At 44.4% G+C, this 17,610-nt stretch overlaps 1 protein-coding gene across 2 annotated transcripts; it reads right to left on the bottom strand.

Annotated features, from left to right (window-relative positions):
* Positions 1 to 11,275: 11,275 nt before the first annotated feature.
* LOC134728939 (PRAME family member 1-like) lies at positions 11,276 to 17,324 on the bottom strand. 2 transcript variants are annotated; one of them, XM_063596164.1, is made up of 4 exons: positions 16,444 to 17,324; positions 14,396 to 14,707; positions 13,406 to 13,984; positions 11,276 to 12,461 (listed from the first exon to the last, which is right to left on the bottom strand). In XM_063596164.1, the coding sequence occupies exons 2-4, from the start codon at positions 14,680 to 14,682 to the stop codon at positions 11,903 to 11,905; spliced, it is 1,425 nt and encodes a 474-aa protein (XP_063452234.1). In that variant the 5' UTR covers positions 14,683 to 14,707; positions 16,444 to 17,324; the 3' UTR covers positions 11,276 to 11,902. The 2 variants fall into 2 exon arrangements, with proteins under 2 accessions (XP_063452234.1, XP_063452235.1); XM_063596165.1 differs by lacking the exons at positions 13,406 to 13,984; positions 14,396 to 14,707; positions 16,444 to 17,324 and adding an exon at positions 12,930 to 13,060 and having other exon boundaries at positions 11,669 to 12,461.
* Positions 17,325 to 17,610: the final 286 nt, after the last annotated feature.

Below are 17,610 nucleotides of genomic sequence, written 5' to 3'. Positions count from 1 at the left end.
TTCCGTGGCCAAAGTCACTGGCCTCTTTTATTAGAGGAGACAGAAGTGCCCAGGAACCACCCCCAGGCCTGTGCTTCCAGGGACCGCTCTCTCTCTTTCCATGTGCATGCCTGAGACGGTTCTGGGTCTTCACTCATCACCATTTGCTCTTATAGAGTTGATGCATCTACTGTATACTTGCAGGGGACCCGGTGAAGAAAGAAATCCAAGAACCCACGTGGGTCCACATAGAGTGAGGTTGCCTCCAGACAGGCACAGGAACCCCGAGCCTCTTAGCCACTGCCAGAGCCTGAGACTGGGGCACTCACATGCAGACAAATGCATGGGACTTTAGAAGAAGCAGGGTTGGAGGGAGGAGAGGAGGGCATGGATGGAACGCATGGGTCACTGGAAGCTTCAGGGCCTGAGGCACTTGGGAGGGGGAAGGCATCATCAACAGAAAGGTCAGAGCTCCTTCCATGCCCTGAGGTCACAGCGGGTGTCCTTCTCTCCCAGCTCCTCCCTGGGCTCTTGTGTCTGGAGTCAGGGCTGGCTCAGCTGGGGTTCTTTGGTGAGTGGGAAGGACATAGGGCACTCAGGGTCTCAAGTGCAACTTTTAAAATGATACTCAAATGAGAGGTTTCACACAGTGGCCTCCTGTCCACAGATCCCATGTCTTCTTGCTGGACTCCTGGGGGATTTGCCCAGCCAGGGACATGAGGTATTTTACATTTATCTGCCAAGTGCAAAACATCTTGATCTATATGAGGCCAGCTCCATCCTGGAGGGTTGTGACTTTCTAAGTGCTCACACCACATACACATATATGTACATACCATGAAGTCATTGCAGAGATGCCCTCTGGGCCTGGGGTTCTCTCACAGAACCCAGTTGATAAAAGCCTCCCTTCCACTCACCTGAGACCTAGAGACATCAGCCACCCCCTGCCCCATTCACCCAGCATTTTTCCTAAAGTGGAAACCAACTCAGAACGCACATAAATGAACACAGCCTCTAACTCATGGACTTAGGGGGAACAGACAGAATGAGAAGACCAGGGTTGAAAGTGGCATGTCGTGAAGTGGTACAGGCAGATGAGGCTGGAGAGGTGCAGTCAGAGGCAGGGGTGGCCCAGGAGTCATTGGCAGTTTTGGACTGGGGTGGTGAGGCCACCTGAGGCCTGTTTTCCAGTTCCCCATTATGGCCCGGAGGACTTTGATCCCTGAGAGAGGTAACCAGGAGGCAGGGGCAACAATAAGGTGGCCACTGCAATGCCCAGGCAGGAGGTCTTGGCATCACCTGGTGTGGCTGCAGACAGCCTGGGGACATCCTGGAGGTAGAGTCAATGTGACTTGCTCTTATGGTTTCAGGAGTGGGTGTGAGACCTGAGGAAAAGCGATGGGTTGACGGCACCTCCTAGAGTTTGGTCTTGACTCAGCGAAGTTGGGAAGAGTAAGTGAAGAGCCAACATGAAGACAACGACTCAAGGTCTTTGTAGGACATTTTAAATTCAAGGCATTTATGTTATTGAGAGAAAAAAACCCAAGAACAATATAACACTCATGAAATAACCCTGTTCAATAAAATTGTAAAGGTGTATACAATTTATTCATTCTTAGGACTCACACGATAGATGTTCCCAGATGCTTCCCATGGACTATATATCCTGCTGGTGTAGGTGGGAGTAAGGTGAGAGCCAGGATTCCAATCCCAGCAGTTTTCAAATCCCAGACCTTCAACTAAGGTCAACCTCAGATCTGGAAGAGGAAAGAGGTGCAGTTTCTTTTCTAATTCCATCAGGATCATTCTGGGTCTGGCCACAGGGCACACTGCACTGTTCTCCCATCTCAGAGGAGAGGGTGGGATCCCAAAAGCCAAATGTGTCCAGTTATGTGTTGGCATAATGTTTTAAAAAACAGAGTTTCAGTTAGAAAGGAGGAGTGAGTTGAATATCTATAGCATAGTAAGGTGACTATAGTTAGTAATAATATATTATATAATTGAAAATACTGAGACAGTAAATTTTAAATGTCTCCCCATAAAAAGAGTAAGAATGTGAAGTGGTAGGAATGCCAAATAGCTTGATTTCACTATTCCACATTGTAGAGTATGAATATATCGAAACATCATACTGTACCCCATGAACAGATACAATTTTTATTAATAAAATTTTTATAAAATAGACGAAAAAAACCTTATGGGCATCACATAGGAATACCAGTGATTGGTCTCAGGAAGACGGAAAACTGCAAAGATAAAATAAGAACTCAGCAAAGGAACACAAGGTAAAACAAAACTCAATATAAGAGCCAGAAAATGGCAAAAGTCCCGGTCAGAGTGACTTGTCCAAGATTCTTCCAAAGAAACCCAAAGAAGGAAGAAAGGGGTGGTAATTTCAAGTCTCTGAAATCCTCTGCTTTCCTGGAATATCTAATGACTATTCTACCTGCTAATTAAAGAAACACCCCTGTCAATATTAGACAGATCAATGAGACAGAAAATTAACAACGATATTCAGGACTTGAACGCAGCTCTGGACCAAACAGACCTAACAGACATCTACAAAACTCTCCACCCCAAATCAACAGAATATACATTTTTCTCAGCACCACATCACACTTATTCTAAAATTGACCACATAATTGGAAGTAAAACACTCCTCAGCAAATGTGAAAGAATGGAAATCATAACAAACAGTATCTCAGACCAAAGTGCAATCAAATTAGTACTCAGGATTAAGAAACTTACTCAAAACTGCACAACTACATGAAAACTGAACAAGCTGATTCTGAATGACAACTGGGCAAATAACAAATTTAAGGCAGAAATAAATAAGTTCTTTGAAAACAATGAGAACAAAGACACAATGTACCAGAATCTCTGGGACACAGCTAAAGCTGTGTTTAGAGGGAAATTTATAGCACTAAATGCCCACAGGAGAAAGGAGGAAAGGCCTAAAATTGACATTGCAATTAAAAGAACTAGAGAAGCCAGAGCAAACAAATTCAGAAGCTATCAGAAGACAAGAAATAACTAAGATCAGAGCACAACTGAAAGAGATAGAGACATGAAAAACCCTTCAAAAAATCAATGAATCCAGGAGCTGGTTTTTAGGAAAAGATCAACAAAATAGACCACTAGCCAGATAAATTAAGAAGAAAAGAGAGAAGAATCAAACAGACACAATAAAAAATGGTAAAGGGGATATCACCACTGATCCCAGAGAAATACAAACTACCATCTGAGAATCTATAAACACCTCTATGCAAATAAGTTAGAAAATCTAGAAGAAATGGGTAAATTCCTGGACACATAGATGCTCCCAAGACTAAACCAGGAAGAAGTCAAATGCCTAAAGAGACCAATAAAAAATTCTGAAATTGAGGCAATAATTAATAGCCTACCAACAAAACAAAGTCCAGGACCAGAAGAATTCACAGTCAAATTCTACCATTCCTCTGAAACTATTCCAAACAATAGAAAAAGAGGGTCTCCTCCCTAACTCATTTTTATGAGGCCAGCATCATCCTGATAACAAAACCTGGCAGAGATACAACAACAAAAAAGGAAATTTCAGGCCAATATTCCTGATGAACATCGATGCAAAAATCCTCAATGAAATACTGGCAAATCGAATCCAGCAGCACATCAAAAAGCTTATCCACCAAGATCAAGTTGGCTTCATCCCTGGCATGCAAGGCTGGTTCCACTTATGCAAATCAATAAACGTAATCCATCACATAAACAGAACCAATGATAAAAACCACATGATTATTTCAATATGTGCAGAAAAGGCCTTCGATAAAATTCAACACCCTTTCAGGCTAAAAACTCTTCATAAACTAGGTGTTGATGGAATGTATGTAAAAATAATAAGAGCCATTTATGACAAAGCCACAGCCAATATCATACTGAATGGGCAAAAGCTACAAGCATTCCCTTGGAATACCGGCACACTGCATGGATGCCCTCTCTCACCACTCCTATTCAACATAGTATTGGAAGTTCTGGCCAGGGCAATCAGGCAAGAGAAAGAAATAGAGTATTCAAATAGGAAGAGAGGAAGTCAAATTGTCTCTGTTTGCAGATGACATGATTGTATATTTAGAAAACCCCATCGTCTCAGCCCAAAATCTCCTAAAGCTGATAAGCAACTTCAACAAAGTCTCAGGATACAAAATCAATGTGCAAAAATCACGAGCATTCCTATACATCAACAATAGACAAACAGAGAGCCAATCATGAGTGAACTCCCATTCACAATTGCTAAAATAAAATAAAATACTTAGGAATACAACTTACAAGGGATGTGAAGGAGAACTACAAACCACTGCTCAATGAAATAAAAGAGGATACAAACAAATGGAAGAACATTCCATGCTCATGGGTAGGAAGAATCAATATCGTGAAAATGGCCATAATGCCCAAAGTAATTTATAGATTCAATGCTATCCCCATCAAGGTACCATTGAGTTTCTTCACAGAATTAGAAAAACTACTTAAAACTTCATATGGAAGCAAAAAAGAACCTGTATACACAACACAATCCTAAGCAAAAAGAACAAAGCTGGAGGCATCTTGCTACCTGACTTCAAACTATACGACAAGGCTACAGTAACCAAAACAACATGGTACAGTTATCAAAACAGATATGTAGACCAATGGAACAGAACAGAGGCCTCAGAAATAATGCCACACATCTACAACCATCTGATCCTTGACAAACCTGACAAAAACAACCAATGGGGAAAGGATTCCCTATTTAATAAATGGTGTTGGGAAAACTGGCTAGCCATATGCAGAAAACTGAAACTGAACCCCTTCCTTTCACCTTATACAAAAATTAACTCAAGATGGATTAAAGATTTAAATGTAAGACCTAAAACCATAAAAACCATAGAAGAAAACCTAGGCAATACCATTCAGGACATAGGCATGGGCAAAGACTCCATGGCTAAAACACCAAAACCAATGGCAACAAAAGCCAAAATTGACAAATGGGATCTAATTAAAATAAAGAGCTTTTTCACAGCAAAAGAAACTGTCATCAGAGTCAACAGGCAACCTATAGAATGGGAGAAAATTTTTGCAAGCTATCCATCAGAGAAATGACTAATATCCAGAATCTACAAGGAATTTAAACAAATTTACAAGAAAAAAACAAACAACCCCGCCAAAAAGTGGGTGAAGGATACTAACAGGCAATTCTCAAAAATAAAACGTTTTTCCAGCCAACAAACATATGAAAAAATGCTCATCATAACTGGTCATTTGATTTGCATTTCTCTAATGCAAATCAAAACCACAGTGAGATACCATCTCAGGCCAGTTAGAATGGTGATCATTAAAAAGTCAGGAAACAACAGATGCTGGAAAGGATGTGGAGAAATAGGAACGCGTTGACACTGTTGATGGGAGTGTAAATTAGTTCAACCATTGTGGAAGACAGTGTGGCAATTCCTCAAGGATCTAGAACCAGAAATACCATTTGATCCAGCAATCCCTTTACTGGGTATATATCCAAAGGATTATAAATCCTTCTACTATAAAGACACATGCACAAGTATGTTTACTGCAGCACTATTCACAACAGCAAAGACTTGGAACCAACCCAAATGCCCATCAATGATAGACTGGATAAAGCAAATGTGGCACATATACATCATGGAATACTATGCAACCATAAAAAATAAGTTCATTTCCTTTGCAGGGACATGGATGAAGCTAGAAACCATCATTCTCAGCAAACTAACACAGGAACAGTAAACCAAAACACCTCATCTTCTCACTCATAAGTGGGAGTTGAACAATGAGAACTCATGGACACAGATAGGGGAACATCACACATCAGGGCCTCTCAGGGCGTGGAGCACTAGGAGAGGGGTAGCATTAGGAGAAATACCTAATGTAGATGACGGGTTGATGGGTGCAGCAAACCACCATGGCATGTGTATACGTATGTAACAAAACTGCACGCTCTGCACATGTATCCCAGAACTTAAAGTGGAAAGAGGAAAGAAAGATAGAAAGAGAGAGAGAGAGAGAGAGAGAAAGAAGGAAAGAAAGAAAGAAAGAAAGAAAGAAAGAAAGAAAGAAAGAAAGAAAGAAAGAAAGAAAGAAAGACAAGACAAGACAAGACAAGACAAGACAAGACAAGACAAGACAAGACAAGACAAGACAAGACAAGACAAGACAAGACAGGGGAGGGGAGGGGAGGGGAAGCAAAGGGAAGGGAAGGGAAGGGAAAAGAAAAGAAATACCCATAAAATAGGAAAGCTGGCTGGTCACAGGAGAAGCATGAAAATATCAAGCAGTGATTTCATACAGCAGCAAGAAAAGAGCTTGTAAAATTAGCTACAAGAATAAGGATAAGCCTTGACCAATAAGACCCAAACAAGCAGGACGGGGCTAAGCTGGCTGACACTGAATTGGTCAGACATGGCACTGGGTTTGACCCTTGCCCTACCCCAGGCCTAATTATACACCCATCATGACAGTAAATCACACACCAGCGCCAGGACGGTTCTGAGAATGCCCATATTTAGTATAAAAATAGGTGACACTAGCCAGGCCCAGTGGCTCATACCTGTAATCCCAACACTTTGGGAGCCCAAGGTGGGTGGATCACCTGAGGTCGGGAGTTTGAGACCATCCTGACCAACATGGAGAAATCTCGTCTCTACTAAAAATACAAAATTAGCCGAGTGTGGTGGCACATGTCTGTAATCCCAGCTACTCCAGAGGCTGAGGCAGGAGAATTGGTTGAACCCAGGAGGCAGAGGTTGCAGTAAGCCAAGATCATTGCACTCCAGCCTGGGCAACAAGAGCGAAACTCCATGTCAAAACATAAATAAATAAATAAATACATACATAAATACATAAATAAATAATAGGTGACACTTCAGTTCTAAGAAAACTTCACCATTTTTTCTTAAAATCCTAACGATTATTTCAACCTCTCCTTAGAGATCCTATAAAATTAGAAACCCAAACTCCCTTGTACACAACTCACTCTCCTGAATTGGCCCTCTCTTGAGTATCTACCTTTGCTTTGCAATAGACACTTCTTGCCTTTTGCTTCATTCTGCCTACTTCCTAAACTCTTTCTTGCAGCGATGACAAGAATGTGGACACTGGTTGGTGATTGAGTCTCTGGGTACCTGGAGATGACCTAATCACTATGGCAATAGTCAGAGTCTAAAAATCACACCGGATATTACAATTCACTCTGGTTTTTCTTGGGGGAAAAATCCAGTAACTTTGGCCCCATTTCTCCAAAGGGCATCACTCAGCACAAACTGATAAGCAGCAGTTCTACCACTGGGTTGTAAGTAAATGGCTTTATTTCTGGGTTCTCTATTCTGTTCCATTGGTCTATGTCTTGACCTTCATACTGGCACCATGCAGTTTTGCTTACTATTACCTTACCATATAAATTGAAGTCAGGTAATGTGATGCCTCCACATTTGTTCATTTTGCTTAGGATTGCTTTGGCTCTTTAGCCTCTTTTTTGGCTCCAAATGAATTTTAGGATTCTTTTTGTAATCCTGTGGAAATGATGTTTGTATTTTGGTGTATGCAATTTTTAGATTGATGTTTGATGTTTGCAATTTTTAGATTGCTTTGGGCAGTGTGGTCATTTTCACGATATTGTGTCTGTCAATCCATCAGCATGGGACGTTTTTCTTCTTTTTTGTCATCTATGATTTTTTTCAGCAGTGTCTTGTAGTTCTCCTTGTAGAGATCCTGTACCTAATGGTTAAGTGTATTCCTAGGTTGTTTTTGTTATTGTCAGTTTTTGTTGTTGTTTTGCAACTATTGTGAAGGGATGGAGTTCTTCATTTGATTCTCGGCTTGCTTGTTGTTGGTATAAAAGGGTGTTACTGATTTGTACATACAGATTTTGGACCTGAGACTTAAGTGAATTCATTTATCTCATCTACGAGTCTTTTGGTGGAATCTTTCAGGTTTTCTAAGCACATACGATCATGTCATTGGCAAACACAGGTAGTTTCACTTCCTTCTTTCCAATTTAAATGTCCTTTATTTCTTTTGCTTACCAGATTGCTCTGACAAAAACTTTCAGTCCTATGTTGATTACAAGTGGATAAAGTGAGCATTTTTGTCTTCTTCTGGTTCTTAGTGGGAATACTTTCAACATTTCTTCATTCAATATGATGTTGCATATGGATTTGTCATTTTTGGCTTCTATTATTTTGATGTATGTTCTTTCTAGGCAGAGTTTGTGTAAGTGTAGTCCATTATTTTACAAGCTTAGATTTGTATTCTGTTTTACCTGAGTTCGTTCTGAGATTTGGCATCTATTTTACCTGACATAAGTACAGATGCTCTTGCTGTTTTTTGGTTTCCAGTTGCATGGAATACTTTATTCTACCCCTTCACTTTCCATCTACATGTATCCTTATAGGTGAAGTGAGTTTCTGGAAAACAGCATATAGTAGGGTCTTATTTTTTTACTCATTCAAAGACCCTATGCCTTTCACTTGCAGAAGTGAGATAAATTATATTCATTGTTTTTATTGATAAAGGCTTAGTACTCCCATTTCATTTCTTGTTTTTTTGGTTGTTTAGAGACTTCTCTCTTCCATCCTTTTCTTATTGTCTTTCTTTGTGTTTAAGTAATTTTCTCTTCTGGAATCCTTGGAATGTGACTTTTCTGGCCAGAAACCTCTGTGGCTGGGGGCAGCTTTGCCAGAGTTTTGATGGGGTTCACTGGGTTCGTTCTGCCCGTGCAGCCTGGTAGACTATGCTTGACTCATGTTTTAGGCCTGGAGCACATGCCTATTAAGGGCGGGTCAGGGGTAGAGCAGTGAGGGGTGTGTGAGTGAGCAGGGGGTCTGGCCACTTTGGACAGTCACTGGCTGCTGCTGCAGCAGTGGGGCAGGCAGCTCCAGGTGCCAGCACGGGTGCCAGATTTCTTCAAGGCTGCAAATGAACCAGGAACAGCACAAGCAGCTTCCATGGTTGTCACTGGAATACACAGTGACACCAACACTGAAAGCTTGGAAATGCCAGAAACTGCAGAACCCCCAGAAAGGAGTCACAGCCCTGGCTCAGGAAGCTCCCATGTCTGGGCTCCTGGAAGAGTAGTAGCTCTTCTCTTTTTCTCTTCACCTACAACTTGGTGAGCAAGGGCTGTGTTTCAGCTTTGTTTGTGTTATTGCTCTTTTAGTCCCACCATTAGGCGGGTCCCAAGTTCTTGTTCGGTGACCAGGAAGAATGAATTATGCAGACAAGTGGAGGGTGAGTGAGATAAAGAGGAGCTTTACTGAGCAATAGAACAGCTCAGAGACCCACAGTGGGTAACTTCTTTCTGCAGCCAGGGTGTCCTGATGAGTGTTCAGCTCTGAGCAGACAGGAGGTGCTGGAGTGGGTGACCCCTCTCTCCTGGCAGGTTATTCCATCATCACCACTGCTCTCAGTAGAGAGGAGGCCCTGGAGTGGGTTGCTGCTCTCTGCAGGAAAGTCATCTCATCATCTCTACAGCTCTCAGCAGAGAAAAAGACCCAGAGTGGGTTGCTTGTCTCTGCAGGAAAATCATCCCAGTAGTGGGTAGTTCCTCTCTGCCACTGGTCTTCCTGATGTTCTCCCTGAGTCTGGGGTTTTTTCAGCATCAGACTGGAGAAAAGTATGTGCTCATTGGGTCATAGGTGGCCATGAGCAGGCACAGAAAAGGCAACATATGTTCCCATTCTGGTCCGTAGGACTGGTGGCCTAGCCTACGGGCTTCAGGCCCTCCTTGGTCAGAAGGTGAAGCCTCACCAGTGACTCTCACCTTCCTGTCCAGGATTCTGCCTCCCTCCCACCACCAACCATGTTGCCCAAGTCACTCGTACCAAGGAGCATCCAAAGACCAGGGCTGATCTGTCCGCAATCCCCCCTCAGCCCCCCTTCTATACTCATCAGGGCCCAAAGTCCAGTGGGTTCAAGGCAGCCATGGGATGCTGTATTTGTACCGACCAAAATGTTCACAGACCCACCTAGGCTGTGACAGCATCCGGGCTCGACCACAACCACACCCCAAAATTAGAGCAGGTGCCATGAGAGACCAGGCAGTGGGAACAGACACCCTGAAGCTGAAGGAGAAGGGGGGATCTCCTGGGCCCTCAAGAGCACTGGGGGACCTCAGTTGGTAACTGCGACCTGGGCAGATTCAGTTGCACCTTTGGAGCTACTGCCCTGCCAACTCGGGAGGACCAGGACTCCCACTTGTCCTAGGCTCCCATCAGCTCCAAAGTGTACGCAGCCTTGGCTGTGCCCTCTCTCTGTGTTTCCCCACAGAGAGGACAGGTGAGATGCAGGTTCACAGCAGCTCTGGCCAACCCCGCACAAACAAACCCAATGCTCCTGGGTGTGGTTTAACAAGCCCCAACTGTACTCTCATCCAGGAGCTTGCAGGCTAACAGCAGGCAGTGGGCAGTGAGGTAGAGGCTGTGGTGGAGACTCCAGACCTGGGTCCAGGTTCCATTTTGCCATGAGAGGGTGTGGGTGGCACAGCTGGCGCCTCAGGGACATGGAGCACAGGCCTGGCTCATGACCCTGCCAAGGGGGGGGGCCTCCAGGAGTGGTTCGTGGTTCCCAGGCCCAGCAATCAGACTCCATGGTCTCCCCTACAGGGGGCAGATCTTGGAAAAACAGCCTGGGGTGGATCCGCATGGAACCTCCCTTCAAGACCCGGGAGCTTGACACTGTTAACAGGATGGGCACAGTGGCCAGATAGCTCGACAGGACCTTGAAGCAGGTGCCACTTGTGCTTCTCACCCTGGCCCCCTGATGGATGGCCCCAGCTCTGTTTTCTGGGCCTGGCATCCACACTTCTTGTGCGAGCGGGGCACCACCCCATTCCTATCTTCTCCTTGGGGCCCCTCTCTGCCCGTCCCTTTGTACCAGACCGAGCTGCTCCCTGCAGGCAAAAAAAGGAAGAAAAAAACTGATGACTGAAGAGAAGTAAAGAATGGGTGGAGATCATCTGCACACCTGTTTTCCCAGCACTTTGGGAGGCCAAGATTGGTGGATCACTCGAAGACAGGATCTTGAGACCAGGCTGATCAACATGGAAAAATCCCATCTTTATTAAAAATACAAAAATCACCCAGGCTTGGTGGAATATGCCTGCAGTCCCAGCCATTTGAGTGGTTGAGGCACGAGAATCACTTGAGCCCCGAAGGACAGGATTGCGGTGAGCCCAGATTGCACCATCGCACTCCAGCCTAAATGACAAACTGAGATTTTGTCTCCAAAACAAAACAAAGAACAAGAATGGGTGGGAAATACTCAAAATGATCTAATTTTATTTGGTTGTTTTGATGTTCTACAACTGAAACTCAATCACAGACAAATTAGTATTTCGTTATTTTTCCATCCGTAACTCGATAACTAGAGATTTCTGATGGATAAATTGCACAACAGGTTAGAAGTTTTCATTCAGGTGCTCTTTATTGCTGATATTCCTTGGTAACCACCCTTGCAGGGATAACATTCTCATCACTGTAGAACTTTAGCTTCTCTTTCCGACTCTAGGACACGGGTCCCTGAAGTTCTCACTGATGTCATCTCAACATTTTCCTCCAGCCTTGCCCCCTGCTGTTATGTTTTTTCCCTCACACTGAGCACTTGCCTGTGCTTCCTTTAAGTTGCATGTGGCCTGGACACAGCCACTCATGCCAGTAATCCCAGCACTTTAGGAAGCTGAGGCAGGAGGATCCCATAAGCCCAGCAGTTTGAGACCAGCTGGAGCAACACAGCGAAACCCTGTCTCAAATTGTCTTTAATAAAAATTTTGGAACTATTAAAAAAGGAAATAAGAAAAGAGAAAAATAACTTGCACCTACATAGTAGATTTTAGTGTCCAAGTGCCTGGAAGAGAACTTTGGATTTCTCTACCCCGCTAGGCACGCCTTCCCTAGCAGCAAAGATGGAGCTCCAGTTCCTCAGACGGTGATGAGCCACAGGAAGGGCAGGGGGTGGGGCCAATGAAGATCCTCTTGGGCTGCCTGACTTCCCTCAGTGTACACATCAGCTCAGCCCGAAGTGGGGTGAAGATCTCCCAATTGACACGAACCAAGGAATTCAAACTCTCCTCAGGGGCAGGATACGTCTCCAGGCTTAACTTGCTCAGCCCACTGGTGTGGCGCAGCAGGTCCTTCAGGGCGCCCATAGACATACAATTTCTGCCAAAGTAGAAGGTGGTGAGCTGGGAGCAGTGGCTCAGGCCAGGCAGGATGGCACTGAGTTGGGAGTAGTGGATCTGACAGCCCTCCAAGATGAGGGTTTTGAGAGAGGCAGCAATTTTCTCTAGCAGAGCTCCGAGGGGTTCAAGACTGATGCGGAACAGCAGCACGTAGCTGAGATTCAGATGCTTTAGGTAACCGAGGCTTGCGTACTGGGAGAGACACTTCATGTCTTCTTCCAATAGGTAGCCATAAGTTAATTCCAAGTTCTCCAAGGGGTTCTGGAGGCACCTGTGGAGATCAAGAAGTTAGTTCTGGGCAGTGATACCAGTTAGATGAAGGTAGTGCCTTCATCTAGGAAAATGCCTGCGTCAAACAAATACAAGTTTGTTGCCACCATCTGATGATGGTCCTCATGCAAGTTGCTGCATCATGAGGACCCTGATCGTTCAGGGGCTGTCCCATTTTAGCCTCAGCCCTTTCACCATTGCTTGTGTGATTGGTTCAAGGCCATAAAATCTCTAAAGCCTTTTTTTTTTCATCTTTTAGCAGAAAACTTCATCTCTGGGCCACAGGTACCCGGTGGGAGATGTGCACAAAGAACTCAACTCAGCAAGGTCTAGGGACATCAGCTAGGGCTACATGTCAGCAGGGGCTCCCTGACATGCCTGCATCTGCAAACCAACTGTCACTTTTTACCACTCTCACGCCTACTCCCTCACCTCCATCCCGGAAGCACGCATTTCCCATGTCAATTACCTTTCCTGGAGTTCAAAACAACCTTTTACAGACAGGGAATTAGAGACAGGATCATTCGTGATCACTAAGCTGGTGAGGACAGACCTTCTATTGTGAAATGGACAGGTTTGATGCGCTTTCCCTCCTTTCATCCCCTCCTCTATTATCTCTTTGACATCATATCAACTTGAAACACACTTTGTAACAGGAAATTCACACGTGCACACCTAATAGAGCTGAAACCCCCACTAACTAGCTTGTACATGATGTCCCTCTCTAGCTTCTACCCCAGGTGACCCCTCTCCCCTTATTGGAGCGATCCTGTGATAGCCACTCCAGGACATGGAACACTGAATGGGACAATGTGTTGACATTCTGATGTCCCCTTCACTGTGACGTTGCCACTGGCTGGCACACAGTACATGCCTTCTAATGTTTGCTGTAACAGAACAAGGCTATGCTGTGGTCTGCATACAAAGTGCATGATCCTTTCTCACCTGATCAGCTGTTCCAGGTGCCCACTGAAGAAGGTGATCAATTTTATTTTAAGCAACTGGAGGTGTTCCAGCCTGAGGAACACAGAGCTGAATTTGGCGACTAACCGTCCTTCGAGTTCATTATCTGACGTGTAATGATGGCACCTGGAGAAAACGAGTTTGTGAAGATTCCTCATCTCCTTCAGGTAACAACGAAGCTTTCTTATCAGACGTGGCCAGGACATGTTGCGAATTTCCAGCTCTTGAATACTATTCAGGTATATTATTTTCAATGACTTTCTGAGATATTTAATTGGTGTTAGATAATTGACCAGCTTACTACAGCACAGGTGTACTAAACCTCTCCTTTGGTAAACCCACTGAAAGAGGTATCTCAGGCATTCATCCTGGGGTATTTCCTTGAGGCAGATGTCTATGAACACCTTTAAGGGCTGGTGCTCTCCCATCCTTGGACAGTCCTCTGCTGTCTGCCTCTTACTCATGGTCTCTGGGGAGGAGGACAGGGCCCAGGCTCCAGGCCATATGGCCCAGAAATTCTCATCAACATCCCGCAAATCCAGCACTTGAAGTTTCCACCTCCTGTGGGTGAAATAAGGGAGAGGCTCAGAATTTAGAAGGACTCATCCCTGACCTTTGCTTTCATTCTCATCCCATAAATCAGCTGCTCCTGTCCTCAGTGCTCCCTGTTCTCTTTGTCTTTTCTCAATCCCTGTTCCCTTTTGATTCCCTTTTGATTCTGACTTTTGATTCCCCACTTCTATTCCCTTTACCTTCCACTGAGTAAAGGCAGGTTTCTGTTCCCACAGTGGACCCTGTATGGTGAGCAGTCCTTTTTCTGAGGATCTGGACAATGGCCAAAGCCTCCCTGAGCTTCCTCGCCAACACCATCAGAAGACTCTGGGCCACACTTGGGCTACTTCTCTGCCTGACCCTGCTGTTCTTTCCCTGGACACCTGAGCCCTATCTACCAGCCCTCCTGGGTCACCTCACCTGGGGCGATCCTTCTGTGTAAGCAGCATATGAAGCCCTTCCAGCAATGCTTTGAAGGTCTCCAAATGAAGCGTCTTCATCAGTGATCCCAGAGGGAGGCAGGTGAAGGGCCAGGCCTGCACCATCACCGTCAGAGTCTGGAAGTGTCTCCTGCTGAAGGCCTCCATGAAGAGTGGGAGATAGAGCACCCTGGGCAGCTCCTCCATGGCAGAGATGGACAAGGCCTGGTCTCTCAGCAGGCTCTGCCCTGCCAGCTCCAGGAGTCTGGGTGGGGCCTGGATGCTCATCCTGATAGATCTGCAAGGAAAATCTCTTGAAGACAAATCCAGGGAAAATGTATCACTCTCGTGGCAAACACAATCATCTGCTTCTACTGGTACCAGGAAGAATGTCTTCCAAACACCAAGGAGGGAGGGGTCATGGAGACCACTGACTTATTAATTTTCATCCATTGCTCCACTGAATCCCAGAACCACCGGACAGTGCCACTGAGGATCCTGAAAGCCAAGCTCTACCTCTTTGAGGAAAAATTTCTTGTCACTTACCACCCTAAAGCAATGAGAATGAGAGTGTCCTGTGGGCCCAGACAGCCTTCATTCTCAGTTCACACCATGAACATGCTGGGGGAACACTAAAGGGACTCCCTAAAATCGATGCCATTACTTTTTATTTTGAAAATTTTCTACCAGAAATGGACCAGTTGCTGTGGCTCATGTCTGTAATCCCAACACTGCTGGACACCAAGGCAGGCAGATCACTTGAGGTCCGGAATTCGAGAATAGCCTGGGCCTACATAATGAAACCATGTCTCTACTAAATACAAAAAAATTAAGAATCATTTGACTCCAGAAGGCAGAGGTTGCAGTGAGCCGAGATCACACCACTGCTCTCCAGCCTGGGTGACAGAGTTGGACTCTGACTCAAACAAAAACAAATTGATAAATTAATTAATTTAAATATTAGCCAGGTGTGGTCATGCATGACTGTAATCCTAGCTACTCTGGAGGCAGAGAAAGGAGAATCACTTAAAGCCCAGAGGCAGAGTTTCCAGGGAGCCCAGCTCAGGGCCCTGCACTCCAGTCTGGGTGACACACTCAGAGTACATCGCAGAAAAAAACAAAATTCACTGGAACTGTAAAAGTGGTGTGATGGTATTCCACAGCATTTGGAAGGTATGTATAGAAATGCTAACTGTAGCTGGGCATGCTGGCTCACTCCTGTAATCCCAGCACTTTGGGAGTCTGAGGTGGGCAGATCTCCTGAGGTCAGGAGTTTGAGGCCAGCATGGCCAACATGGCAAAACCCCGTGTCTACTAAAAATACAAAAATTAGCTGGGCATGGTGGTGAGTGCCTGAATCCAAGCTACTCAGGAGGCTGAAGCAGGAGAATTGCATGTAACTAGGAGGCAGAAATTTCAGTGAGCCAAATCACACCATGGCACTGCAGCCTGGGCAACAATAGGGAAACTCCATCTCTAAAAAAAAAAAAAAATTAACCAGAAACTGTGAAAGTGCTACCATGCTATTCTAGAGCACTGTAACTCTAAGATGAAGGTTCCTATACACATCACTTCCACATACTCACAATTACTCACTTTTGGACAGATCCTAGGGGCAAAGATAAATCCCACGATCTGAGCAAAACTGCACTCTTGAGATTGCTGTGTGGGATACCTTTAAGGATTTTATGAAAATGAAAGCATACTTGGAGAATCACAATAACACCAAGTCTATGAACTGTAATTGAAGGGCACAAAAAACAAATAACTTCAAATGTCAAGAAATAAAACTTCATCTCACTGTAAATTTTTAATATATTTTTTAAAAACCTGCTTCGATAAGAATTTTAAAATGACAAAAACCAAGCACAAATCACAATTTGATGGATGAAGACAAAACTACATTTAGAGGAAAAATGAAAGCCTAAATCTGTTCATCTCACGAAACAGACAGAAAAATATTGTGTGCCACTTTGGGATGTGTGTCACCGTCCCTGACTGGCTGGCTGCTGATCAGATGGGCATGACCCTAAGCAGGTGGTGACTTACCAGCGCTGGACTCACTTTGCAGAGTTCTGGGACCTCTCAGGGAACCAACCAGTAGCTTCAGGTATGAGTGCTGTGGGTCTCTTCTGGGTATCCTCAGGAGATTTTATAGACCTTTCTAACCCCACCCTTCCCTTCTCAATCACCAGTTTCCAATCAGAATGTGATACCTGATTAGATCCTGTAGTCACACCCAGTTAATCCTGATTGAGTTTTCAGCTTTCTTCTGACTAATTGATTGAATTAGATACACATTTATGGAAGTAAAAGAATAAATAATAGGGTGAAAGTCCAAAACTCATTCATTCATTTATTCCCCAAATACTGATGAAGTTTGGCTAATACACGACTTTCATAGTGATACAGGGAAGGGATTAATCTGTTCCTGATATTAGACCAAAAAAAAAAAAAACCTTAAGGTGTCCTTATTGGAGGATGTTTGGCCACATCAAAATTGTCAAAATGTTTCAGAGCTACAACAGCCTGAAGAAGATAGTGATGTCATTCCCAAGAAAACAGAATAAAAAGCTGTGTATATCGAATGGTCACCTCGGTTTTATGCTATCTAACATAGCAGATCATATGCACATTCAGGTAGAAGAAAGGAACCCCTGAGGGTGTGATCTATCTCAAGACTAAGTCAAGGCTTCACTGAAGGAAATCAGGACAAAGTGACCAAGTGAGGTGGGGACTGAGCGGAGTGAGACTAGTTGTTCTAATGGGAACCTGCAAAGGAAACAAGACAATGTAAAACATGGTGGTTATCTTGTGGGCATCTAGATGTCAGGACTCAAAGTTTTTTGTCAAGATTGAGTTTATTTATTGATTGTTTGATTTTCAGACTGGGCCTACATCTGTCACTCAGGCTGGAGTACAGTGGCACGATTTCAGCTCACTGCAGCCTCAACCTTCTGGGTTCAAGCAATTCTCTCACTTCTGCCTCCCAAGTAGCTGGGAATTATGGGTGCACTCCAACAAGCCCTACTAATTTTTGTATTTTAGTCGAGATGGGGTTTCACCATGTTGGCCCGGCTGGTCTCAAACTCCTGACCTCAAGTGATGTCCTCACCTCGGCCTCCCAAAATGCTGGGATAACATGCATCAGCCATCTCACCCACCCTAGATTGAGTTCAGAAATTAAAAGGAGAATCATCAAAAGAGATAGGGCAG

The sequence above is a fragment of the Pan paniscus genome, chromosome 1 (assembly GCF_029289425.2).
Source record: "Pan paniscus chromosome 1, NHGRI_mPanPan1-v2.0_pri, whole genome shotgun sequence".
In the NCBI taxonomy this organism is placed as follows: Eukaryota; Metazoa; Chordata; class Mammalia; order Primates; family Hominidae; genus Pan; species Pan paniscus.
This window is presented reverse-complemented; position numbering and strand designations above follow the sequence as displayed.